A 27,322-nucleotide genomic window follows, 5' to 3' on the forward strand; every position below is an offset into this window, starting at 1 on the left:
TAAACGGACGGCCTTAGAATTCGTAAAACATTCGATAACATACTCTTATTGTTTCCTCAGATATTTTGGAAGTTAGCCCCTATTTTAAACTTTCGGCGCAATGCCACATTGCCACATATCAGACACAATCCACAAGGATGTGGTGTATAGTTAGTTTGCTGTCGCAGCGAGCACAAACGGGTGCATCGGTCTAATTCATTAGGTGTTTATGTGCAAGAGTAGTATGCCTTATTCGCAAAAGACAAATAATAACCTCCTCTCTACAATTATTTCTGTATGAGGAGCTCCATAGTGATACATTGTTATTAGTTCGATGAAGTTTATTGTTAAAAGTAGCATCCCATTCGCTTAGCCACTCATGAACTATCCCCTTCAGAGAACATACTAGATCGTTGGAAACAATGCGATTGGTCAAAGGAGGCTGGAAACAAGCTTCTTTTGCCGCACTATTAGCGCGCTCATTGCCTAAAATTCAAAAAGGTATAACCTTCTTTTAGTAATCAGTCATCGGCCATGGCTAATAAAAACTGAAGTATGCGGGTGATATCCGTGTTTCCTTTTATCCAATGGGTAAGCGATTCAGGGAATGATGTCTTAATAAATAGACTTTCAATTTTACATGCAAAAACTGTACCTAACGACCTCTTTACAATATATAAATGAACATTTACGATCGTAAACGGAACTAGTCTTGATGCAATTTTTAATGATGATATTAGTTGGCTATTTTTAACAAGCTTTTTTGTGTTCTTTCTTCAACAGGAAAAAGTTTAAGCTGATAAAAATTTAGCTTTACGTTGGTTCCGACAGACATGGATTCACATCTCGGCCGATTTCCATCGATTCGATAATGTCGTCTTATAACATTACTGTAGATCATACCCACTAAGTACTGATTCTAGAATATATTAAATATTTTATTAAAAAGTCACAGGGACATACAGTACTGTATTTTCATCTGAAAAGGCGTCCCATATCTGTTGTTCCTTCCATCGGGGTTAGGGTTTTTGGTTCAGATTATTACTTTAAAATTTTTAATATTTCCCTATTAATAAATCATTTATTAATAAGTTAGTTCATTTATTTATTAATTTCCATGTTAATATACATGAATCGTATTTAATTTTGTATCTTTACAAACGTGGAATTTACGAAACGTTAATAGAACCGGTTCTGCTTCCTCGTCTGGATATATTATATACTTTGATCGTATGCAAATATAATCTAATTAGATTCTTTTTATTATTTTTTCTCTGGCAGTAATGATAATTTATTATAGACCAGTCCCTATGAAGGTGTAACCTGTCAGGTTAAAATACATTTTCGGTGGGTTTCACTTATTGATTTGTAATAGTAAGGGGTCTTTCAAACTGAGCACAAAAAGTAGACAAATTGTGGTGGTTACGTTGAATTTAAACAAATTTTTCAAGCGTAATTTGTTTTCAATAGTTTATGACAAATCATCATGGAAGAATGCTACACGCCTCAACAAAGAGGCAATTAACAAAAGAAAAGAAGAAAACAAAGAAAGAAAGAGAAAGGAAGAGGCAAAACAAAGAGCCAATTTTATGTTACAAAACATAAAAATTTATTATCGAATTATGGAATCGATTACAGCTACGTATCGTGCGTTTCACGATTTTTATGGTGTGCATAGTAGGCCAAATAAAAGGACAATTCATCGTTTGGTTAAAAAGTTCGAAGAGTATTTTTCTCTACTTGATGTTGAAACATTAATTTACAAAAAAAATGCAAGGAGTCGAGAGAATATTAATGTAAGTGTTCGTGAAAATCGAAACTTATCTATTTCCCATCGTTCTGAAGAATTGCGCTTTTCTTCAACAACAACATGGCAAATTTTGCATAATTTTTTTTTTTATCCGTATAAGATTCAATTAACTCAACAATTAAAGGTGCACAGTATTTCAGGATCCTTAAAAGATGGCCGTGATGAGTAAAAATGAAGTCCCTATATGGGATATTATTACTTATGATTGGTTACACTGCTGTTTGACAGATAAGAAAATACATTGAGTAAGTAGATAAGGGCGCAATTAAGTCTGTTATTCGAAGTTAAGCAACGCTATAAGATAGTTGTTAGTCGAGAGCGGACCTAGTTCAAATAGTGTTAAAATCAATCTATTAAATCGATTTCGATTGTGCGAAATGGAATCATCTCAGAAAAATATAATATAGTGAAATTACTTTATTGTCCTAGAGTTCCACAATTTGCAACTAAAAACTGTGAAAAAATAACACTTTTCGGTTTAAAAACGTAATTTTAAACATTTAAACTTTATATATTCATGTCGTAAACTCTCCTTTTACTGTTAAAGAGTAACTGAAGTACTAGCAAAATGTATTAAAATTATAAACACTTTCAATAATTATTGAAAAAATAAGATTCATGTGGGTATGAAATTGATATCGTTTTATGCGATTGCGACTGCACGAAAGTACGTAGAATTGTATCATTGGTACCACATGTCTACTACGGTGCACAAAGTATTAACGGACGGCAAGGATATTTATTGATAAAGCGATTCTATATATAGGGAAATTATCAGAAGTGCTAGAAGCACGGAATAAGTATATCATTTATTAAGTATTTATTTGACTTGAAAGTAACTATTCGACGCGTTATTAGAATTTAATCTGTTTTGTGCGAAAGTCGCGCAAAGTTTTGTTGATAGATTTGACTGTGTCAGACAAAGCCGTGGTGGTCATATGAATGAGATTGTTTATCGATCATAATGTAAAGTTATAAGCTTCAAAATAAATAAAAAATTGTTTGATATTACGCATACTTTTTTGAACAATGAAAGACCCTACAAATGAAAGACCCTACATTTTTGTCCCAGGGAGAATAAAGCTTGAGATCACTTTTTAATTTCCCTAGTAAGCCTGACATGATTATTCATGTGACAACTATTATACCAAATAGACAACACAATTTTACTTGTAAGTTTTACTTATTTATTACTTATAACCACTAAATTATTTATATAATGTCGGTATTTTTTGTAGTCCACATTGATGAAGGAAAAAAAGTGGTACGTTATCGCGTATTATTTTACTATAGGATTTACAAAAATAAAAATAAAAAAATTAATAAATTACTAATTGAATTAGAGGATTAGAATGATCAAATATATCAAAGTACGTATTAAAGATAGGCTTAACAAATCTTAAACACACAAGTGGTCAAAAGTTGTTTTTCGATTGTAACCTTGAACTTAAACTCTGTTGTTTTGTTTTATCTTGTAATATATTTACATATTATTTATACTATACCTATGTACAACGAAAGATGAAACCTGGCTAAAAAATCACGTACCTAATCGGTATAAATTCATACAAGTTTGATGCAAGACTTGTTTAAAATCTTGTTTTATTCTACATTTATGTGTTTTTTAAAAGTTTCATAATAATATGGAAATTCAGTACTACTATTAGAGAAGAAATATGTACCTGATTTTCTTTGAGAATATTTAGCTTTTTCGTTACATCTACGCCACCACTGGGATGCTTCTTATTAATTAAAAATTTCACACACCCATCATTATTGTTAATAAAAGTAAATATTATTTATAATTTGAAATAATACATAAATTTATATTTAGCCGATATACGCGTAAACTAGATAAAACATTTTTTAATCCAATTTAATTTTTTATTTTTTTATTTATTTATTTATTTTTTTTGTTGTAATAGTCAAATCTATTATTAATTAATTATTGTATTAATTAAACTATTTAGTTATCGTAACGTCACTGTTCGATTTTGTTTACCAATAAATACAATGAAAATGTTTTTTTTTCGCTGTTCAATCTTGTTCTCCAATAATTTACTATGAAAATGAGTGTTTTTAAAGAATTCACGCCAGCTTTTTTTTATGTGTTATAGAGGTGTGGAATCCGTTTTACAGACGCCCGTACAACTTGGGCAGGGTCGGGGTCGCTAACAGGTTCCGCAAGATATTATTGTGTATGCATGATAACCTGCGCACTACCGACTAAACCGCCATCCCTGGCTGCCCACCCTTCCTGGGACCGCTGATGTAGCATTCTTTCAGGAAGGAGGGAATACACCCTTTCATGCATTCATGCCACATTTAATCACACATAAACAGCGTAAGAACAACTCAGCATACTAATATACTGCAGAAAATAGATCGCAACACAGTTAAACTGTACGCAAACAAAGCAAGAGACACAACGTACTCAGAAAGAGCATCAGCCCAATCAACATAAACTAACTTACTCAAACTACTTCCTAACATACAATACATTAACAACTAACATACATACACACACAATAGGAATAAAATAAACATGTGAACATACAATGATCAATACATACATATACATCTATACAATTTTTAATATATACAATCTATACATTTTTTTTTTTTACAATAGAAGTACATATTAATTTAATTACAAATAATATATACAGTCAGTTAGTTACATACCTTCCTATTTATTACATGTCTTATTACGTTATTAGTCAGGGCAGTTACATGCCTTTATCTTACCTTATATTTAACACCTGCGGACGACTTCAGGCACGCGGGAGGAGTGCCCACGGCTTCTTTGCAGCCAGCCGACCCACAGATGTGCGGAGGACCGCCTAGTCGCTCGTCCGCAGACCTGTCCTCCCCCGCGACCACTGATACCGCATATCTGCACGTGACTCTTGCCATGCTCTGAGGTCGTTCATTATAGTTCTTGTTAACGCGGCAATCGCCTTCCAGTGTTCTTCTTTCTTTATCATGATGTCAATCACTTTCTTCGGTTGGAACATTTTTGTTCTGCCCAGAGAGTCTAGTAGTTCTGTCCTTGGTTCTTCATATCTCGGACACTCGAAGAATACATGAAGCGGCAATTCGTCTTCCACATGTCGGGCAAGTCTGTTCGTTATCAAGGCTGAATTTGAAGAGGTATGTCCTGTACCCTCCATGGCTCGCCATAAACTGAATAAGGCAGTAGTCTAGTGAGCCTTGGATTCTCCTACACCATCGCCTAACATCTCCTATCAGGTGGTGTGGCCACCTGCCTTTTGTGCTGTCATTCCACCGTTTGCCACTTGTTCTCCATCTCCTCAGTCAGCGTCTTCCATTTCCTTTTATCTGCTGACGAAAGGGGCTCAAGCTGTCGTAGTCTGACCCATAGCTCAAATACTAGATCTATGTGGAGGAGTCCCGCAAGTACTTCTGCTGTATGCTTGGACACAGTCCTGTAGGCTGCCGTTACTCTCAGGGAGCATTTCCTGTGTGTCACCTCCATCATTTCTCTGTACTTTGTGTACTTCATTACCCTTCCCACACCTTTGTTCCGTAAAGGAGCTTCGAGTAGATTACGCTCACTAGCAGCTTCCTCCGTTTTTGTCGTGGGCCGGGACAGTTCGGGAGGAGGGCAGCAACTAATTTTCTAGTTCTTCCGGCCTTCTCACATGCTTCTTTTATTTGGGAGCCGAAGCTTAGCCGCGAGTCCATCCAGACGCCCAGGTACTTAATCGCCTGTGGAGACACAATTCTTTGTCCTTCTAATGATATCGTTAAGGTAGGTATTCTTGGCGTGTGTGATCACTACAGCTTCAGTCTTGTCTGGTGCCAGTCGTAGGCCAACCTCTTTCAGCCATTCTCTCACTATATTATCGGCACTGGTGGTTTTCTCGACTGCCTATCTTTTATTTACGGCTTCAACTACGAGGGACAGATCATCCGCACAGCCCAGCATAGCGACTTTTGGGGGTATCGGGAGCCGGAACACCCCGTCGTAGGCAACATTTCATAGGGTCCATTCTTGCTGCCGTGCTTCCATCGCGAGGCTGTAAAGCCTCTTCCGCAGGCGGGAGATTGGCAACTGTTCGTAATTTAGAACCGGAGCATTGAGATTCACCGTTCCGCTCCGGTACAAGCCCGGCTCGAAATCGAACCCCAAATACCTCGGCCTCCCTGCCTCTTCGCAATTTCCACATGGCCACCCGAACTTTCACCACTAAATCGATTGGGAGAGCCTTTCCCAATACAGTGGTAACCTCGTAGGAGGTTGTTTTAAAAACACCAGTACATACAATTAAGGCTCTGCGCTGGGCACTCCTTAAATTTTGAATAAGTGCTCGATTTCTATCCAACCTATGCGCCCAAACGGACGCTGCGTAAGAGGTCATACTTTCGAAGACACCCCGGTACACCATGTACAAATGACGACCCGTCAGTACGTAATCCTTTCTAGCAATCCTCCTAAGCTTGTGCATCACAGAGACGGCGTCCACCGTCTCTGTGCATGCACCGCATTACTTGCCTAATGCGGTTGGATTAGGCAAGAAATGAACATTGGTAAAATAGACGGAGCATACAGGAAAGTTAAGGAAAATTTTGGGGTACATAAATTAAAATCTAATAATGTGTTAAACAAAGATGATACACCGATTTATAATACGAAAGGTAAAGTCGATAGGTGGGTGGAATATATTGAAGAGTTGTATGGAGGAAATGATTAGAAAATGGTGTTATAGAGGAAGAAGAGTAAGTTGAAGAGGATGAAATGGGAGAAACAATACTGAGATCTGAATTTAAGAGAGCGTTAAAAGATTTGAAGGTGAGGAAGCGATTGATAGATTATACAAACTGGTGTGTAATATTTATGAAAAAGGGGAAGTTCCGTTAGACTTCAAAAAAGAGTGTTATAGTCATGATAACAAAGAAAGCAGGGGCAGATAAATGTGAAGAATACAGAACAATTAGTTTAACTAGTTATGCATCAAAAATCTTAACTAGAATTCTATACAGAAGAATTGGGAGGAGAGTGGAAGAAGTGTTAGGAGAAGACCAATTTGGTTTCAGGAAAAGTATAGGGACAAGGGAAGCAATTTTAGGCCTCAGATTAATAGTAGAAGGAAGATTGAAGAAAAACAAACCAACATACTTGGCATTTATAGACCTAGAAAAGGCATTCGATAATGTAGACTGGAATAAAATGTTCAGCATTTTAAAAAAATTAGGGTTCAAATAGAAGAACAGTTGCTAACATTTACAGGAAACAAACAGCAACAGTAATAATTGAAGAACATAAGAAAGAAGCTGTAATAAGAAAGGGAGTCCGACAAGGATGTTCCCTATCCCCGTTACTTTTTAATCTTTACATGGAACTAGCAGTTAATTGTGTTAAAGAACAGTTTAGATTTGGAGTAACAGTACAAGGTGAAAAGATAAAGATGCTATGATTTGCTGATGATAGTAATTCTAGCTGAGAGTAAAAAGGATTTAGAAGAAACAATGAACGGCATAGATGAAGTCCTCCGCAAGAACTATCGTATGAAAATAAACAAGAACAAAACAAAAGTAAAGAAATGTAGTAGAAATAACAAAGATGGACCATTGAATGTGAAAATAGGAAGAGAAAAGATTACGGAGGTAGATGAATTTTGTTATTTGGGAAGTAGAATTACTAAAGATGGACGAAGCAGGAGCGATATAAAATGCCGAATAGCACAAGCTAAACGAGCCTTCAGTAAGAAATATAATTTGTTTACATCAAAAATTAATTTAAATGTCAGGAAAAGATTTTTGAAAGTGTATGTTTGGAGTGTCCGCTTTATATGGAAGTGAAACTTAGACAATCGGAGTATCTGAAAAGAAAAGATTAGAAGCTTTTGAAATGTGGTGCTATAGGAGAATGTTAAAAATCAGATGGGTGGATAAAGTGACAAATGAAGAGGTGTTACGGCAAAGAGATGAAGATAGAAGTATTTGGAAAAATATAGTTAAAAGAAGAGACAGACTTATAGGCCACATATAAGGCATATAGTCGCTTTAATATTGGAAGGACAGGTAGAAGGAATAAATTGTGTAGGCAGGCCACGTTTGGAATATGTAAAACAAATTGTTAGGGATGTAGGATGTAGAGGGTATACTGAAATGAAACGACTGGCACTAGATAGGGAATCTTGGAGAGCTGCATCAAACCAGTCAAATGACTGAAGACAAAAAAAAAAGTATAATCTTCATTATAAAAACAGATATTGATAAAAAATTACTCTATTTTACAGTGAAAATTGTGCTTCAAATATTAATTGTTTAAAGGTAGATAAAATTTCTTCTGAAAAATTTGAAAATAAGATTATTTTATTAGTCATCTTGAAAAGCTCTGTTATCTGTCATGATAATCTACTTTTTTTTGTATATATTTTGAGTACCATAACCAAAAGAAGTTATAGGCAATCTGATCTTTGATACAAGCTACACCTGAACTGACTGAGACAAAAAATATCGTATGCCAGGCTTATTAAGAGTAATAAGGAGTAAAGTGATTTCTCATTTGGGTTTTTCACTGAGCCAAACTGCTGGTGCACATAAGCATGACAAACCCACTGAAATTAACGAATTTTCACCTCTACAAATGACACCTTTTAGACTGTATAAAAAAGGGACTGATTTTGTAGTGAACTTAGAGAAGAAAACAACTCTGACTAGTACTTCTTTACCTTTGGTAACAAACTTGCATCAAAGCAATAATCAAGACTGGGATATGTAAAAACAACAATCTTGAAAATTCTTCTATTATAAAAAAAAATTATACTGATACTTAAAAAATAAAATAAAGATAAATTTTAATTTATTTTGAGTCAGTTAATACAAATAAATGTATTTGAACTTTGTTAATACATGTTGTTTATCCACATTGTTTACTTCTGTTTGTTTACATGCTTCATAAAATTGAGTTTTGCTAAGATGTGGACCTTTTTTGTGTATGCAAACTCATATGTTCCTGTGGGGCACATTCATGTGTTCATTGAAATTGTGAAGTTACATCCTGTTTGCCTTATATAAAGCTGTGCGATCAGTGAACTTTAATTTATAAACTTTTGGGCTTTGTATTTTGATGATAAAAGTATTCTGTATATGATTTTCGTGTAAGTTTATTTCATTAATTTTCAGTTTTATATAAAAATTCTTTTTAAATTTAAATTTTGTTCAGTCTGTATTTAGAATTAGTTTTTTGTTTGTTTTCCTAGGTAACAAAATCTGTGATCTCACTGTTAAAGTACTATAACTGGAAAAAGTTTTCAATAATAGCTGAAGATGAATGGGAAACTGTTGCTAAGTCTCTGCAAAATCAAGCATTTCAGAATAATTTGACTGTTAATCATTATATGATAGTAGCTGATATGCATGAATGTTGTATTAAAAACACTGACTGCTGCCAGAATGGATTTTGGTATCAGCTTATTCGAAATACTAAGAATGGAACTAGAAGTAAGTGGTCTTTTTTCCTTTTATCATTATAGTTAATAATTTGTTTTATATCATGTTACTTTTTTATTTAAAAAAAATACTATCTTAATTATGAAAACAGATGGAATTTTAATAACTTTATGAGAAATAAGATGGTGTGGATATGAAGTATGTCATATCTACACTTTACTAACATGTCTTAGGCATTGACTTAACCCCTTGAATTAAGGTATACATAAGTTGGCGCTTGATTACAGCCTGTGCATCATATGTTTCACTAAATCTGCACAGAACAAAAGATCAATAATTAGTATTAAGTATGGAGGAAAACGCCCCAAATAACATTTAAAAATAAGAATGAAGGTGCCATTACCAAAAATGAAGGTATTTAAATCCAATTTAAGTAATTTTTCTAGAGTTGAACCAAGTCTTGCACTATCATAATGCTTATGTAATAACAGCTTAGCAATAATTACTCTTAACATTCTCTCAATTGTTGGATTGGAATGAAACTTAAAGGAGTCTGTGATTTCAATTTATTTTGGACTACACATATCACAGTTTACATATACTGTTGATTGGATTAACTGATACTTTTCAACATATGAGGGCTGTTTGGGAAGTAACTTCTGATTCGTTATTAAAAAAACACCAATTGGTAAAAAAATTCTGTATTATATACATCTTATAAGCTACTTTTTTACTTAATTGCTGTCCAAATTAAGGCACTTGTCATATCTGTAAACAAGTTTTTGAATACCCTCGTCATAGAACTCTGCTGCCTGTGAATTAAGCCAGGTTGTAATGCTGTTTTTCAACTCCTTGCAATACCGAGGACCAAAGGTTAATTTCCAAATATCCCTGAACTGAAATAATTCTGAAACTTACTGTGAAACATTGAAGAAATTGAGAAGGGCCATACAAAACAAATGACGCAACATGCTGAGTTTAGGCATTGTTTTTCTTCAAAACAACACTCATCTGCATACTGCAGTACACACTCATCACCAAATCGACAGTTTCAAATTGGAGTTGTTTAACCATCACTACTACTACAGGCAACAAACCTTTATGACAAGGACATCCAAAAACTTGTTTACAGATACAAGTGCCTAAATTTGGATGGCAATTATGTAGAAAAGTAGCTATAAGATGAATGTAATAAATTGTTTTTTATCAATTAGTGTTTTTTAATAACGAATCGAAAGTTACTTTCCGAATTGCCCTTGTATAATTAAATTATCAAACTTTAGGATTGTTTGATGAACATATTTTATTAAATCGGTTAATAAATTAGTATTTTAAAAATATAATTTTATTCTTTATTGTATGTGCTGCTATAAAAGGTCATCTTGAACTTGGCTAATGAATTAAGTTTATTGGGTTCATGACAGCCTTCCTTCATCCAGAAGGATGAAGGTTCCACGTTCGAATGAGATGGAATTTTTCATAAACTAACTTCATAATTTCCATTCCATATTTCCATACATGAAGTTTTGAACTAATGTGATTAAAAAAAAAATAGTGCCTCGTTAAATCATGCAACAGGATTGCTCATAATTCTTTAAAAAAGAATGAATAGTTATGATTAAAATTTATGAAACATTTTCCAAATTTTTTCTGCATTAAAATATGTATGTAGACTCTAATTTTTTACATTGTTCAATGCATTTATGGATGAGTCAGGTACCTAGATGTTTTTGGAAGTATTTTGTTCCATACATGTTTAAGAATTCATAGTTGTTCACATTACAGCAGCAATTTCAAATTTCTGTGAAATCAACTGGCTATGAGGACATACAAATAGAATCCTTCATGAATCCCTTTTGGTAAAAATCATATGCTGTTAAATCCATTGATTGGATCATCAAGGCACATTTTATTAATGTTGCATTATTGTAACTTGCCCCATCTTATCTAATGTTGTGTAAAGTTTTAATTTATGTATTAAAGTGCTTTATTTTGATAATGGGATAGTTAGCTTTTTTCTCTCTTTTTTGTCTTCATTAAGCTCGGTATCAAAAGTTTTGTTGTTTATTCAAGTACATTAGACTTCTCAAAGAAAAATGGTCCTTGTATTCTAATCATTTTAACAGCACAATATGTGTGGACACTGTCTTGGTCCCCTATATTTGCTATGATGATTTAATCTATACAGTTGACAGATTGACTCTGTAAAAATATAACCTGAAACTTCTTAGCATCTTGTTGCCAAAATGTGTTAGCAATGCTGACATCCTGCATCAGCTGAGATTCATGTATTGTTCTGACTTTTTGAGGGAGCCTCTAGAGATGACATAATACTTTATATGAGAATATATGTAGACATAATAAATACTTAATGAAGATGACAAGCTTAGAGTTTTATTAAGGCAGTTCAAAGCAAAACAGTACACTATGATTTTGTTACAAAAGAAATCAGTTTGATCATCCCACGAGAATTTGTCATCTAATAAAACACCTGTAAATTTTGTTTTATAGGCAACAGAAACTTTTACGTTGTGGGAATTCTATCCACATGATCAGCAATGTTTGCATCTATCTGAGAAGCACAATGCGATAGTTTTCTTCATATTTAAAGTTAGATAGTTGCTATTGTACAATTTTCAGTTTCTTTTAAATAATTAACTTCAGGTATAGATACTGTTGTATTGTCTACCAGGCAGAACCTACTACTAGTAACCTGCTATAGGCAAATATACTACAGGCAAAACCCTGTTGTATTTACCTAATTTTATTTTTTTTTCATTGTTGATTTATTATTTTTCTGCTCAGTGAAAGTTTGTTTTTCTTCATTGTTGTAATGAATCATTAGATTCAATTTTGTATTGAAGATAGTAAGTAATTTCACCCATAAAGCAATGGAAAATAAAGAAGGATGGTCATTGAATTTGTGTCTTGAAGGTCTACTTGATCTCACTAAAGGTGATTCTGAGTTAGTGTGAATTAATTCTTAAAAATGAGCTTTCTGCAAGTATTTTTTTCTAAAAAGTGAACTATTTTATTGACTGCAATGATATTTAAATTTCTTTTAACCACAAACCAAACATTTTTATTTGTTTTATTTAAAAAAACTCATTACTGAAATTTTTGTAAATGAAATTATTCATATTAAAAACAATAAGCTCAAAATCCAGTTACAGTCATCCTACTTTTTTATAATTATATGAAAATTTATATGAATCGTTTTTATAAGTAGTGTTATATGATATAACAAAATATGAATTGTCTAGTAGTGATAAAAATTAATATTATGTTTGTGTGTGTTTATTATTATTTTTTTACAGTATATGTATTCTTGGGAACTGTTACCACTTTGCATGAAATGATGGCGACAATGCAAACGCTAGGAATATTTGATAATGGTGAATATATGGTGATTTATGTAGATCCAGGAACTTACTCATATAAGGAAGCCTATAGGTACTTGTGGAGTAGGTATCATATTCATTATATAAAGGATATTTTATTATTTACAACTTACGAAGAAAAAAATTGACGTGAAGAAAAATTAAATAAAAAAAGAATCGTATCAATTTTATTATTTATATGCTAATTGAATTTTAAGGTAGCTAATTGTTGTAAAAAACACATATAGTTTTTTTTTAACTAAATTAACTTTTTGCACCAGTCCCTATTATTAATCCTAGAGAGAAGACTCAAATCTAGTTTTGTTATGGATAAATTAAAAAAAAAGAAGATTTATAAGAAAATTTTCAACCATTATCAGGAAGTATCACATTTCCATGTCAGTAAAAAAATATTCACAAAAGTAGTTTTTCAATGGTTTTCTTATGTTCAAAATCCTGTATAGGTCAAATTTAGTAACTGAAATTTGACACACTTCTTGTTATCCAATGAAGCTGAAATTTTGCACACAGCTTTGATTCTGATGACAATATAATATAGCATATTCATTATCATTCTAAATCCAGTTTGGCAGATATTATTTAATATTGTTCTAAATCTAATATGGCAGACATTGTGAAAACATATTTTTGTATTTACATATGAATTGCAGATCATATGTTTCAGTAAATAAGGGTTTGTGTTGTGACAGCAAAATGAGTATGTTACGATAACAAAATGGATTTGTTACTATAACCTTTCGTTACTGTAAGTTTTCTGATATTGTTATGACGACAAACCAATTTGTTATTATAACTAAATAAATGTTGATTTTGATTTTTGATTTTGTGATTTTCAGTGCAGGTGGGAGACTAAAAAGTAAAAAATAAATAAATTTAAAAAAATCTTTAAAACAATGGCTTCTTGTAAAACAAAATTGCCCTAAAAAGTAGAAAATAATTTTTCAGTGATTATAAAGATAATCAAAATAATTTTCAACATTTGTAAAAAGAAAACTATTGTGCGTTCGTAAAATATTGCTGAAGAATTCGAATAGGTGTTCTGTGAGAATTAAAAAGATAAAAATGTGTACATAAATTAAAATGATTAGACAAAGTAATATTTTACGAGCACACAATGGTTTTCTTTTTACAAATGTTGAAAATTATTTTGATTATCTTATAATCACTGAAAAATTATTTTCTACTTTTTAGAGCAATTTCATTTTAAAAGAAAACTGTTGTTTTAATTTCTTTTTTAATTTATTTCTAAAAAAAAACTTAATTTGAATTTTTTTAAAATTATTCTTTAAATTTCAAGTAATACTGGAGGAGAACAAATTTATCATATTTATTATAAAAGAGAAATTAACAGAATAAAACCAAATAAAATAATTACTTCACTAAAAACAAAAAAAAAATATTTTTTTAAAGTTAATATTTAATATCAACCTTTAGAAAGAAATTGATGTCAAATAAAAAACATCTTCCAACAATCTACCGACTAACATAACTGCCAATTTAAAAAAAAAAAACAATTTTTGTGTCTTTTTAGAGCCATTATTTAGGTCTGATTTAATATTTGTTAAAAATTGTTTATTTTCATTTTTTATTTTTTTTCTTCCAAATTATAGATAATCCTATAAAAAGTGAGCAAGTAAATTAATTAATTACACTTAGCAAGTAAATTAATTATTTTATAAAAATAAATAAATCCAAAGTTGAGAAACTTTTATCATGATAAAAGTAAGAAAAGAATTGGAATAGATTTCATAATACAGTAGTTCTTCGAATTTAAGATGCCATCAAATTTAAGACGCACTCTAAATTTAGTAGATAATTTCTGGAAAAAATAAAAATATCCAATAGAAATATTAAAATACTGTATAATTTATTTATTGTAAATTACAGGAAGTCATATAAGTATTTTGTATATATCAGTATTTTTCATTAAGTTAATCCTATTTTGAAAAATGAATATAAAAAGGTAAATGTAAAACAATCTATTGAATAATCTAAATATGCAATAAACAACTAAATCGAAAGCATTTAACACTATATTTTGTATTATAGTACCTCAAATGTAATTTAGTTAGCTAAGTACATATTAGCTTTATAAGTATGGCATTTTTTCCCTAATCACAGTAATTTTTTGTGACTAAACAGTGTGTCTCGCTAGCTTTCTATGTTGTCAATCATCGTTGTCGTTTCATGTGAGTTGGATTCATTTGCATCACTGTGGTTCCAAAGTACATCATACCAATGATGTACCATCCAATGCATTTGACAAGCAGCACTTCAAGAATTACTTTTTAACTATTTCTGATGGCAAATTATTCCAGGCTTTTGATATCCATTCTACAATTGTTGCTGATGATGCTTGTTTAATTTTGCTGTTTGGTGTAAGGGGATGATTGTTTTCAGTCAGCCACTAATTGTATTCTGCATGAATATGATCTTTAAAAGATTTATTAAAGACTCCCGACATCCTGTGGTTGTAATTGACTTTCATACCGCCAGGAATTACAACTAAATCACATTTTCCATTTGTCAGTTTTGTTTTAATGTTGTCAGACAAATTACCATGAAAAGCATCCATCACTAATGTACTGTTTCATTTCAGAAGTCCACCGGTCTATGTTCCCTTACACATCCTAACCAAACCTGCATTAATCGCTCATCATCCAGGTGTTCTGTTGAGCTTGAACAATAACATCATCACAGAACCTTTCTTTTGGCTCAGTTTTCCTGTTCAGAATTACATATGGTGATAATTTCCGTCTGCAGTAGCATTCAACGTAACTATTACTCTTATTTTCTCTTATCCAGTTGTTTTTACTGTTACTTGGTGTTTGTCACTTTTCACTTACAGTGTAATTTGGTGGCATATGAAAGAACATAGCAACTTCATCAGCATTATCAGTTTGACTGAGACAGTATTGTTTCTTTAATCGTAGATTGACTATGTAACATTGATATTGCACTAATTTATACTCATAATTTGATTGTAACTTCTGGCAGATGGAGGTTCTGCAATTCAGTGACAGACATTGGCTTTTCATTTCTCACACCATCCATGGCTAGCTTTAAATTGAAGACCATTATTCCTAGCCTTTAACATCACAATATATTTTTTTAATTGTAACTTTAAAAGTTGGTGACAAAAACAACAACCTACAACTTACTAATACCAACTTAAAAGCCAATGTTAAAAAAAAACAATAAAAACGTTTTTCTTGGTTTAAATTGGGTAGCTTATTCTATGAATCATAAGATAAGTCCTGGCTCATTCTTGTCAGCATGTTCTCTGAAATGCAGGATTTTGTATTAGTTTTTTCCCTTAAAGTTTTCCTACTAATTTTCTTAAATTTTCACACAAAAATATTTTGCTTATTATAATGTTAAAAATCAGATGGGTGGATAAAGTGACAAATAAAGAGGTATTGCGGCAAATAGATGAAGAAAGAAGCATTTGGAAAAATATAGTCAAAAGAAGAGACACACTTATAGGCCACATACTAAGGCATCCTGGAATAGTCGCTTTAATATTGGAAGGACAGGTTAGAAGGAAAAAATTGTGTAGGCAGACCACGTTTGGAATATGTAAAACAAATTGTTAGGGATATAGGATGTAGAGGGTATACTGAAATGAAACGACTAGCAATAGATAGGGAATCTTGGAGAGCTGCATCAAACCAGTCAAATGACTAAAGACAAAAAAAAAAATTGTAATGATATCAATCTATAATAATTTTACCGTAACAGTCTGCTACTAAAAAAAATAACTAAATTATCTGTGTAGAAAAAAAAAAAATTTTAAATCCTCCTGTTAAACTATGCAGAATTGAACTTACAATGGGTGCCAGGACTTACTGCCCCTACTAGAAACTAATATATTTAGTGAGAAGGAAGATTGAACATTGATAAAAAATAGATGTACATTTGAGTTGAATTGAAGCCCTCTGTTTTTAATTCTGTTAAAAACAATTAAAATTATGTTTTTCTTAAATTTGGCCACATTATACTTATGCATCATATTTCATTTATAAAAAGTAGTAAGTAAACATAATTACTAACTTTTAGTGCGCTTTAAGGTCTAGAGTGATTAAATCTCATGTAGGTAGTTGAAATTAATTTTACTTACAGTAATAAATCTATTTATATTTCCTTTTTTTTAGTTATTTAGTATTTTTTTATACATTTATTTGTGTTTTGTCAGTTGTCATACTATTGTAAGAAATATTCAAATAAATTTGGATATTAACCCTTAACACGGATTATCTACATAGAGTACCTAAATTTTCATGCAAGTTACATATTTTCTGTTATATTTCAGAAATTGTTTTATTGAATTTTCTTTTTATTATTATTATTAAAAATAAAATTTGTAATTGTGTTATTGTTTGCAATTGTGTTTTAAAAATAAAAATAAAATAAATCTGTAGCTTACTTGATCCGAGTAAATATTTGAGTGTGTGTGTATGTGTGTGCTCAACATCATTCTTTGTGGTACGTAATTATGTCCTCAAGATAGATATCATTTGCTTGATAATATCTGCTTTCTGACTTTTGGAATTTTTAAATGGAAACTTAATGTCTGAAGAATAAATTGAGAGATTTTAATACAGAATTCTGGGTAAAATAGTAAATTCTATTCCGTACAGATTGATGATGGTTCTGCAATACTTGGAACATTTAAAGGGGTATTTCCTAGAAATTGAAGAGTATAAAGTAAGCTGTAGTACCAATGTCAAATGTTTTGTCTAATAAATTGACTTCTGTAGATCAATGAAATTAAAAACGTTTGGTGCATTTTCACTGCATGTTATTGATATTTTTCACATCTAGTAAGTGATTGCAACAATTGATGCAACTTTTACAGAAAAAAAAATTTAAAAAAGTAAAAAATCTTAACAATTGCATTCGGTTGATGTTATTTAACATCAAATTCCAAGTGACATTGGTTATTAAAACTGCACTAGTGTGCTTATATAAAATGCTAATGTATGTGGTGGAGTGGTGTGTAGAATTCAGCCCTTTACCTGGAAGATTCTAAATCCAAATATAACAGAGATTTTGGAAAAACGTTACAGAAGTAAGTCAAGGGTAATGGCAGCACTTCTCATTGTTCTCGAGAACTTATTTCATTTAGCTATGACAGTTGTCTTTATGAATAACGATTAATGGCTACCACTCAGGAAAATTCCTTGGGAGGGAAGTATGTTACTTAACCATTTTTTGTCAGTCAAATCAGATTTTATGGGTTATGAAAATTTTTTTTTTAATTTCTTTTATTGTTTATAAACATAGTATCATTAATATTATATTTAAAATAGCAGAAATATTTTAAGGAGTTATTTTGAATAATTAACAAAACTGCTACAAAAAGTGTAATTAAAACTGATAATTTCATTCATTATAATTTTTTTTAAACTTTATCTTAATAAATTGTTTTAAAATTTAATTATATGTTTTTATTTTCCTGGCATCACAGCTGTAGAACTATGCTGCAAGAAAGAAATTACAATAATCAATCAAAAAATGGGTATGGTTTTTTGCATTTCTCAATGTTTTATGACCCAGGGACTCCAAAAAAAAAAAGAGGGGGTAATGTACATATGTACATGAATTGGTGTGTTTGAAGCTTAATAACCTTTGACTGGATAAACCAATTTTGTAGACTCCTATGTATGGGCAATTTGTTAGTAAAATTTTGGGGTCAATATATCCAGAATGTGGATGTGTTTTTTGGGGGTCAGTTTTCTCAAAATTTTGCAAACGTAACTCCACTTTATATTAAGCTCAATACATGCACATTTTCCTCCAAAATTCCCCCTTCCCCAAAAATCAAAAACAGCACTTTTTATTTATTACATATTTTTTAATGAAATTTTGTAAATGTCCTCCTAGGCATAGTAGTAGTGCAAGCAACCCAAAAAAATACTTTGGGGGCAGTATTAGGGGGGGGGGGAAGCTAATCAAAATTAAAATTACAATTTTTTTTTTAAATTTTAAATACTTTTTTGGGCCTATTTAAACTAATTAAAAGTTTAAATTATAAACTCTTATTAATTATATTACAATAAAATATCATCATAATTCACCCCCACCCCACAAAAGAAATCTTAGGTAATTTTTTACTGGTTGTACATTTTTTAGTGGAATTTTCTTTAGTTTCTCCCATTAAACATGAAAAGTAGAAAGATAAAAGAATTCCTTGGAAGGTGCTTTTGAAGGTGGGGGAGCAGAAAAAATAAAAAAATATTGATTTTTAAAATTTTTTAAAACTTTTTCTGGTTTATTTATATATATAATGATAATTTTAAATAAAACTTCATCATAAATTACCCCCACCCCAAAAAAATCTTTCATAGCTTTTTTCATGTATAATTATTTTCCTACTTTACTGCGAGAATAAATAACAATGCCAGGAAAGTATTACAACTTTGTAGTCAGATTTTTTATTATAACAATACTTGATATTGCTTTTTATTAAATTTTCATGAAATAATTTTTTTTTTGAAAAAGTAATTATAATAATCAGTGATAAATATTTTCTTAGTAAATTAGAGGCTGTCACTAGAAACAGTTCAAAGAAATGTCTACTGAATTGAGTTTTTAAATATTTTTTATGTTATTCTAACATTTGTCTATAAATAAAAAAAATATGTTTTATATTTTTAGTTTTCAAAATCTCAGCCTAATTAAAGTTCAGTCAAAATAGACTGAACTTTTGAACTAAAAAATGTTTGTTCAGAATTTGAACAGAAACTAATCTTCTGTAACTTGGTTGATTGAGAACAATTATCATGACAGCTAATTTTAAATTTGAAAAATTAAAATTACTTTTTTTAAATCTATTTAATTATTCTGATGTAAACCGATAAGTTCAATATATATGAAGGATTTACTGTAATTAGCTCTAAAAAGATCTTCTAGGTACCATGTTTCATCATGCTTTTCAAAAAATACCTCAAAATAAATTGATCTTATCATTTTGTATGTTTACAAATCAGTGTTAGCATACCCTCTGAAAATGTAGTCTAAAACAAATTTGGTTAATTATTCATCACTGTAATTGTATTTTAATGTCTATTTAGAAGTAAATGTTACATTGCCATTAAAAGATTCTATAATTTATTAAAAAAAAATAATATTAATAGTAATTCAGATATTGGACTGTATATATTTGACTGTTAACACTGGAGTTAATGTATGAAAAACTACATTTTAGGCATTAAGACTATTAATTATTTGCTGAAAAATGTTACAAATATTGTGACATATCTCAGTAAAGAGTTTGGAAATTTGGTACTTCAAAGGAAATAGAAAACTCTTAAGTAAATTTCTTTTAAGAAAGAAATTTCATTGGAAAAACCAATATTTAAAAAAATGTTTAAATGATCATAAAATTTTGAAAAATAAATGGAATTGAGTTTGTAAATGAATAAACATTTATTTTAATTGTTAAAAGTTATTTAGAAGCGGTTATCTCTAAAGTAAAGACCGTTTCATTGTAAAAAATCTATTCTGAAAATTTTATCAATATTTTTTATTTCTCTTAAACTACATACATGCCTTATTCTACTTCGCTATATAATCGCCACATGAATTAAGACATTTATCGTAGCGATACACAACTTCAATATACCCTCATCATATTCTGCCGCCAGTCCATTTAGCCACTGATTAACAGCATTTTAAGTTCATCTGTGAATTGCTTACTGCTCAAAAATTCTTTCAGTTTCCCAAACAAATTGTAATCAGGAACTAAGTCAGGATTATATAGTGGGTGATGGTAAATTTCCCATCCAAATGTTCTCAGTAAATCACGTGTTGGACCTGCAACATATGGACGTGCATTATCCTGCAGCAGGACAATGCTGTCAGTCAGCCGCCCATGTCACTGATTTTGAATGGCGCACCGTAACTTACATAGAGATTTGCAGTAGGTTTCTGCATTTATAGTCCTTCCATTTGGCATGAAATCAATCGGCAGTATGCCAAACCGATTCCAAAACACTGTGGCCATCAGTTTGCGTCCAAATGGCTGGGGCTTGACCTTTGTTGGTCTGGTTGGTGATTGATGATGACGCCATTCACTGGACTGCTGTTTTCTCTGGCGTGTAATATGAAATCCAAGTTTCATCGCCAGTAAAAATTGAATTAAGGAAGTCATCACCTTTTTCTGTGTACCACATAAAAAATTCCAAAGCAGATCCCATTCGGATTTTTTTATGATGTTCCATTAAGACATGCGGCACCCAACATGCACAAACCTTACTGAAGCATAAATGGACATGAACAATGCAACTGATAACAGCTCTTGAAACATCAGGAAAAAGAAGGAAGCAGTTCTTTTTGAGATTAATAGTTTGTTGCAATGTAGTTAAAATATTAATATATTAGTTGTACTTTTAATGGAAATTGTACTACTATCTAACAGTGGTTGTAAATCTTACACAGTTTGGCTGTTGATCTTATATTAGAGTGACCAGTCAGGTGTGATTAGTATGCTACCGAGTGAGCAACTTAAATCAGAAACAAGCTGGCTTGAACTGAAGTTATTTGAATGCCACCTTTAACGCTGCTACTATTGCTGTTATTAACAGCAACAATTTCATGTTTCAGTTTATTGTAAGTTCATTCTTTGAAACTGTGCTTTGACTAACATACCTTATTTGATCAAGAATAGAGTTGCTATATTGGAATCTTATGTACATTCTGGATACTTTCTAGAAACATGTAAAATATTTGCAAAAAAAAATTCTTAATACCAATATCCCAGCAAAGAGTAGCATACCCAATTTTATTAAAAAGTGGCATACAACAGCATCAGTTTCAAATTCAATTTGAAATAGGTAACCTTCCTTTAGCCAATAGAGACCATTGACGATACTCTAAGAAGAATTTCTGCCCATCTGAAAAAATCTATATTTAAGTTATCACAATGAAGTGGTGTAAAATACATATCTTTGCTGTAAGAGCTATTCGTATTTGAAACTGTATCGTATAACAATTTAATGGAACAGACAAACTGAAACTTATTAATTATTGCAACTTATTTATTATTGAAATATTGTTGATAGACAGACAGACCCGATTGTGTATATTTTGTTAGATGAGGTGTGATTTTATTTATCTAGGTGTGTTAACTTGCACAATGCTTGGTTTTGGATGACTGAAAATCCTCACCAGATGTTTGAGCATTCACTTCATGATGAGAAAATCTGCCTGTGGTGTGTTCTTTCTGGTAATCATATAGAAGGGGGAATATTTTTTGACCAAACTGTCAATATAGAAATATATCATGTAACTTTTGAAGAATTTTGCGCTCAGTTAACATATTGTGAAAAAGAGTAGGGCATCTTCCACCAAGATGGAGCAATGTGTTCACATTTAATGATTCACTAGTATGAATTCATACAGCCTTTACTGAAGAACATACTGTCAGCAGAGGATATCCTCTGCTCACAAAGGCCTCTCTGCTCAGAGGCCTTTGTGATCCTCAGGTTTTTCTAGTTGTGATTTTTTCTTTATGGCTATTTGGAGGATAAAGTTTATGAAATGAATCCCCACACTATTGATAAAGTGAAGGCGAACATTAAGCAAATAATTGATGGCATTGACATCAGCGTGTTACATCAGGTGATACTAAATTTGAGCACAAAAGTGCATTGCTGTGCAGGGTGCTTACTTTGAACATCTTTTGTAGAAATATGGTAAATTATCATTTACAATATGGTAAAATATCATTTCATCCTTTACATGTTACATGTCACAACTGTGTTTTTGTCTGTAACAGTTCAGTTTTAAATTGCTCACTCTGTATAATACTTACTCTTCAGTTGGTTTTTGTTTGTAATATAATATTATTTATAATATTATAAATTGTATACCTGTTTTTGTTATTTAAGGAAATGAAGTGGATATAGGAACTAATTGCATTACTCATAAAGGTTTTTTAAAAAGAGCACGTTCACTACTCGTCATAGTTTTATCACCACCAAATCAAATATATCAAGAAGAGTTTAGTAAAAGAGTGCGTGATTATAATTTAAAAGAACCATTTAGTTTTCCAACACCTCCTATATTCTCAAATAACTCCTTCAATAAAGTAAGTATCATTTATGTTTATTTTTATTTATTTATGTGTGGTTTTATTTAATAAATCTTGTTATAATGTTTTCTTACAATCTATGTGTTATTAAGTAACAGGTTCTTTTGTTTAACAGTTTATTGTAAATATTCATAAAAGATCAAATCTTATTTAGAACTGATGAATAATGCTAATAAGTTAAAAAAATAATAAGCATTTTTTATTATCCAAAGTATATTGAGGTAGTTCACTGTCTTGCCCAGATCTGCTCCAAGCAGTGATAGTGCTAACTGTTCACTCATGAAGAAATATTTTCCTTTAGAGTAGTCCAGTAGGAATTCCTATGTATCCTTGGATAGATAGGAATTATCTTGAGCATTAGATCTATTTAGGTGTCTATAAAGATCATTTAATATAAAGAAGAATTTGTATCTGTAGATTTTATTTACAAAATAATCAAAATTTTAACCATTAATTTTCGTGGTAATGTTCAATGTAGATCTACTCTGATAGTACAATATTTTGTCACTGAGTTTCTTTATAAATTTCTTCACCAGTATATTAAATAAGTGACCACTGCATCGAAGACTACTGTCATGTTTTGTGAGGCATACTATTTAACATAAACATCAATCATTTTTCTTTTTGATTATAAATTTAGTAAATAAATGATGCTTGTAAATAAGAATTCGTAGAGCAGTTATAGTTGGAATGTGTGTTGTGTTTGTAACTTCTGTTACATGTATTCATCAGACATGTATATATCAGACTTCTGATATTATCTGTAAATGAGCAGCTGTAAAACTTAACTCTCTTGAGTAAATGAATTCTTGTTAAACTATCTCATACGTATTAACATTATGATAAAAATAATATTTTATTTCTTCATGCTACAAAATAATCTTTAAAAAATCTGGTAAATTAATCTCAAGTGATAACCTATCTTGATTTCAGGGATTAACATTAGTTGACTATAAATTGAACAATTTAAAATTTTTATAATGGTATTTTCAGGAATCTTTTACCCAATAGTTTTAGGCAATGGTAAAGTGTAAGTAAAGATTTAAGGAGTTAAAAACCATTGGTTGCACATATTAAAATAATATTGCTTGGTTTAGAAAATTATATGGTCATTTTTAAAGCATTTTTTTATGCACTAAGTTTATTTTATGACCAGGTTCCAAGCAATGTTTGGTATGACATATTTTTAAAGTTTTTCTTTCTTAAATAAGTCACTTATTCCTTCATTGTAGGTTCTACTTTTTACCTGTAGTTGCCATATATATTCTAATTTGTTATTTTGTAAAAATTGATTTGTAAGTTACCTGCTTACTCAGTGTTTAGTTTTATTTTTAATATTTTTGGGAACAAAGACCAATTTCTTGCTTGTAATTATGTTAAATTGCAAGTTGTGGTTTTTAAGTTATTTTATATGTTTCTGATGTTTTGAGTCATGGTGCTCAGTTCAATGGGAAAGTTGTTTATATGGATTTTGTTGCAGTCTAAAGTTTTGATTTTGGCTTGGATTAATAAAGTGCATTGTATTGCTTTTGTTTTTTTTATAACTTTTCTCTGTTTTTTGTTTTATATTTTATGATTATCATTTATGATCAAACTCATCTTTAATTCTTGTTTTTTTAATTAGTAAAAGTGGTTTTAACTGTTTGTTTAGTTCACTTTTCCATTTAGCTTAGCTCATATTTTTATGTTATGTTTTTAGTTTATTTTTTGTAAAATAACGATTCATAAAAAATAAATAAATAAAATTAATATAAAATAAATTCATTCAGTTAGGTGTAAACATGAGCTCATATTGATTACTGGAATAAATTTTATACTATCAGAATTATTTTCATTTTGTTTAGAAGTAAGTGAAGAAAAATGTTTTAAAAAATTGTAAATGAATTGAAGGAAGCAGAAGCAGGTGTGAAAATTTCTGAAGTGTCAGTTTAAGATATAATGCATAATGTACAAACAGATTTCTATAATAGTTTGTGGGTAAATAAAATATGAAGTGTTTTTCTAAAAAAGGTCAACTCAGTTTTTAAAAACGAATATTGGTTAAATGTGTTAGATTTTCAGCCTGGCATAGAAACAGTTTGAAGCAGTATAATATTAATTTCTGACATTTTAATGCTCAGTCTTTCATCCAGAGGTTCTGGGTTTGAATTCTGATAAGGTATGGGATTTTTCATTATCCTAAAATTTTTCACACTTACTTCTACAAGTAATTTGGTATCAGGAAGGGCATCCCTGTATACATACCTTACCAAATCCTACCTGCCTAATCCCAGAATAGAAAATAAATAGAAAAATGAGCTGTTGAGAAACAAAAGATAAATAGACATTTGTATATATCATGAAAGCATTGTGATTAAATAGAATGGAAAGAAATTTGAAGGAAAATCAGATTCAGATGTAGGGAGAAAATTTTATCTAAAATATATGCTAGAATTAGGTAGCCTGTGATAAGAATAGTAGATGAAGAAAGGTAAGTTGTAGACTGGAAGGAATGAGATAAGGATGTAATCTGTCCCACCTTTTTTTCAAATTATATGCAAAATAGGAACTGAAAGACAGATTTGAGTAAATAACAAGGATAGAAATTAAATATGTTAAGATTTACTGATAACATTCGCTTTCTAGCAGAGACCAGAAACAAATTAGAAGAAATATCAGAATGGCATAGATTTATTGCAGAAAAGGCAAAGAGTAGAAGACTTTTAATAAAGAAGAAAATGGAAAAATAATAAGTAATGGCAGAATCTTGTAAAATTAAATTGACAGGCTGTGTACTAAGTCATTGTTAAAAAATTAATAAGAATGTCTCATTAAAACAGACCACTTAATCTTCCTGTTGAGAACAAATTCCAAATATTCAGGATTATATCTAAGTTAAAATATCTGTTCCCTTAGAACAGGAGTTAGAAAAAAGTCATTGTAATAATGAATGCTAAAGTTACTGCTTGATGAGTGGTAATTTTAGTTGTTTTTAATTCCTACTTTCCCGTGGGCTCAGCAAATTGGTAAACTATCCTATGGGAAATCATTGTTTTCACCCATCCCTTTTCCTCATTCTTGATCCCTGCTTCCCCATAATTGGTTTCCTGGGTGAGTAGTTTCCTTATAGTAATGTGTGCCCTTATAGTAATAATTAACATATTAAAATATATACTTAATATTTAATTACAGTGTTTCTAAGTATAGTGCTTGATGTTTGATTTAGTATAAAGTTATGTATTAACAAAATAGAAATAGACTTTTCCTTATTCGTCCTTAATGTTAATCAGTTGTGTTTGCTTTTATTATTTTTTTATCTATTTTATATAATTGTGAATTAATGATTTTTTTTATGTTTTTCTTTTATTGTTTTTTGGTATGTGAATAGTATGTTTCAATATATGCATCATATCTGTACGATTCAGTTAAATTGTATGCAAGAGCGCTAGATAAATTATTAAATGAAGAACCATATTTAAATGATACAATTATTGAACAAGTTGCGAGTAATGGAACTAGGATAATACAAACTATTATTAAAAATCGTTCATATCAAAGTAAGTTAATATTTTAATTTTTTATAATGTTTTTCTTAATTATATTCATATTAAAATGTGTATCAAAATTTTCTAAAACTCTTTGTAAACAGTGGTGGATCTTTCTTGTTGCATCTTAGTACGTCTTATTTGTGTGAAGTATTACATGAATTGTAAAAGTCTTCTATGCATGGAATAAACATTTTTTGTGCATCATAGAAATTATTTATTTGCTCTAATGGCTTTTAACTAAGCATTTTTTTTCATTATTTATTGATTATTTATGAAAGATAAATATTGCATCTAAAGTAAATAAACTTCATAGCATCCTTTTATTAATCATTTAAAACATGTTTTATATATGTGTTGTCTAACATGTACTACAATAATTAATTCACCAAACAATTTTCACAACCACAGAAAAAAATATTATTTTGGTTCAAATCAACCCGTCTTCTTTAGTCTTGAAGGACAAATTTATATATATATATATATATATATATATATATAATAGTTTTGTATAATTTGCCTTGATGATTAGTGACAAGAATGTCCTTTTGTTATGAAATACATTTTTTAACAAATACTTATTTACAAAAGATGTGTTGTATTATTATTTTTAATTCATACATTTATTAGAATTTATTTAATAACTAATAAAATGGGCATATGGAAAATTTTGTTCATAGTAAAATGACAGCAGTTATGCACACTGGTATTGAATAAGAAATTTTGAACCCTATAGAGAGGTAAGTATTATTTGTACACTTATATGTTTGGGTGTTTATGTAAGTATTATTTGTATATTATTATATGTGTATTTGATATTTGGGTTAAAACCATTATTATTGTACTATTTAAAGAAAGCTTAACAACTTTATACTATGTATTAATTGTACTCAACAAAATAGATGTGTGCAAGGTTTATCAAATTAGCAGAAGCTGATTTAATTACTCTGAGCCACACTTATCAGAATAAGTGAATGAATTACCTGTAATTGTGACATATTATCTTTAAATAGAGACATAATAAGATAATTTCTTATTTATTTGTTGCTACACAGACTATCGTCAAGTACAACAGTCAGCGAGAGCAAAG

At 30.5% G+C, this 27,322-nt stretch overlaps 1 protein-coding gene across 1 annotated transcript in view; it reads left to right on the forward strand.

Annotated features, from left to right (window-relative positions):
• Positions 1-27,322, forward strand: part of LOC142323730 (receptor-type guanylate cyclase Gyc76C-like) — a 142,637-nt gene that overhangs the window by 75,307 nt on the left and 40,008 nt on the right. Inside the window, exons 5-8 of the mRNA XM_075363890.1 lie at positions 9,022-9,262; positions 12,529-12,675; positions 22,506-22,705; positions 26,076-26,244. Of these exons, the coding sequence (XP_075220005.1) occupies positions 9,022-9,262; positions 12,529-12,675; positions 22,506-22,705; positions 26,076-26,244 (757 nt within the window). The remainder of the gene's footprint in view (positions 1-9,021; positions 9,263-12,528; positions 12,676-22,505; positions 22,706-26,075; positions 26,245-27,322) is intronic.

Source organism: Lycorma delicatula, chromosome 4, assembly GCF_047948215.1.
Source record: "Lycorma delicatula isolate Av1 chromosome 4, ASM4794821v1, whole genome shotgun sequence".
In the NCBI taxonomy this organism is placed as follows: domain Eukaryota; kingdom Metazoa; phylum Arthropoda; class Insecta; order Hemiptera; family Fulgoridae; genus Lycorma; species Lycorma delicatula.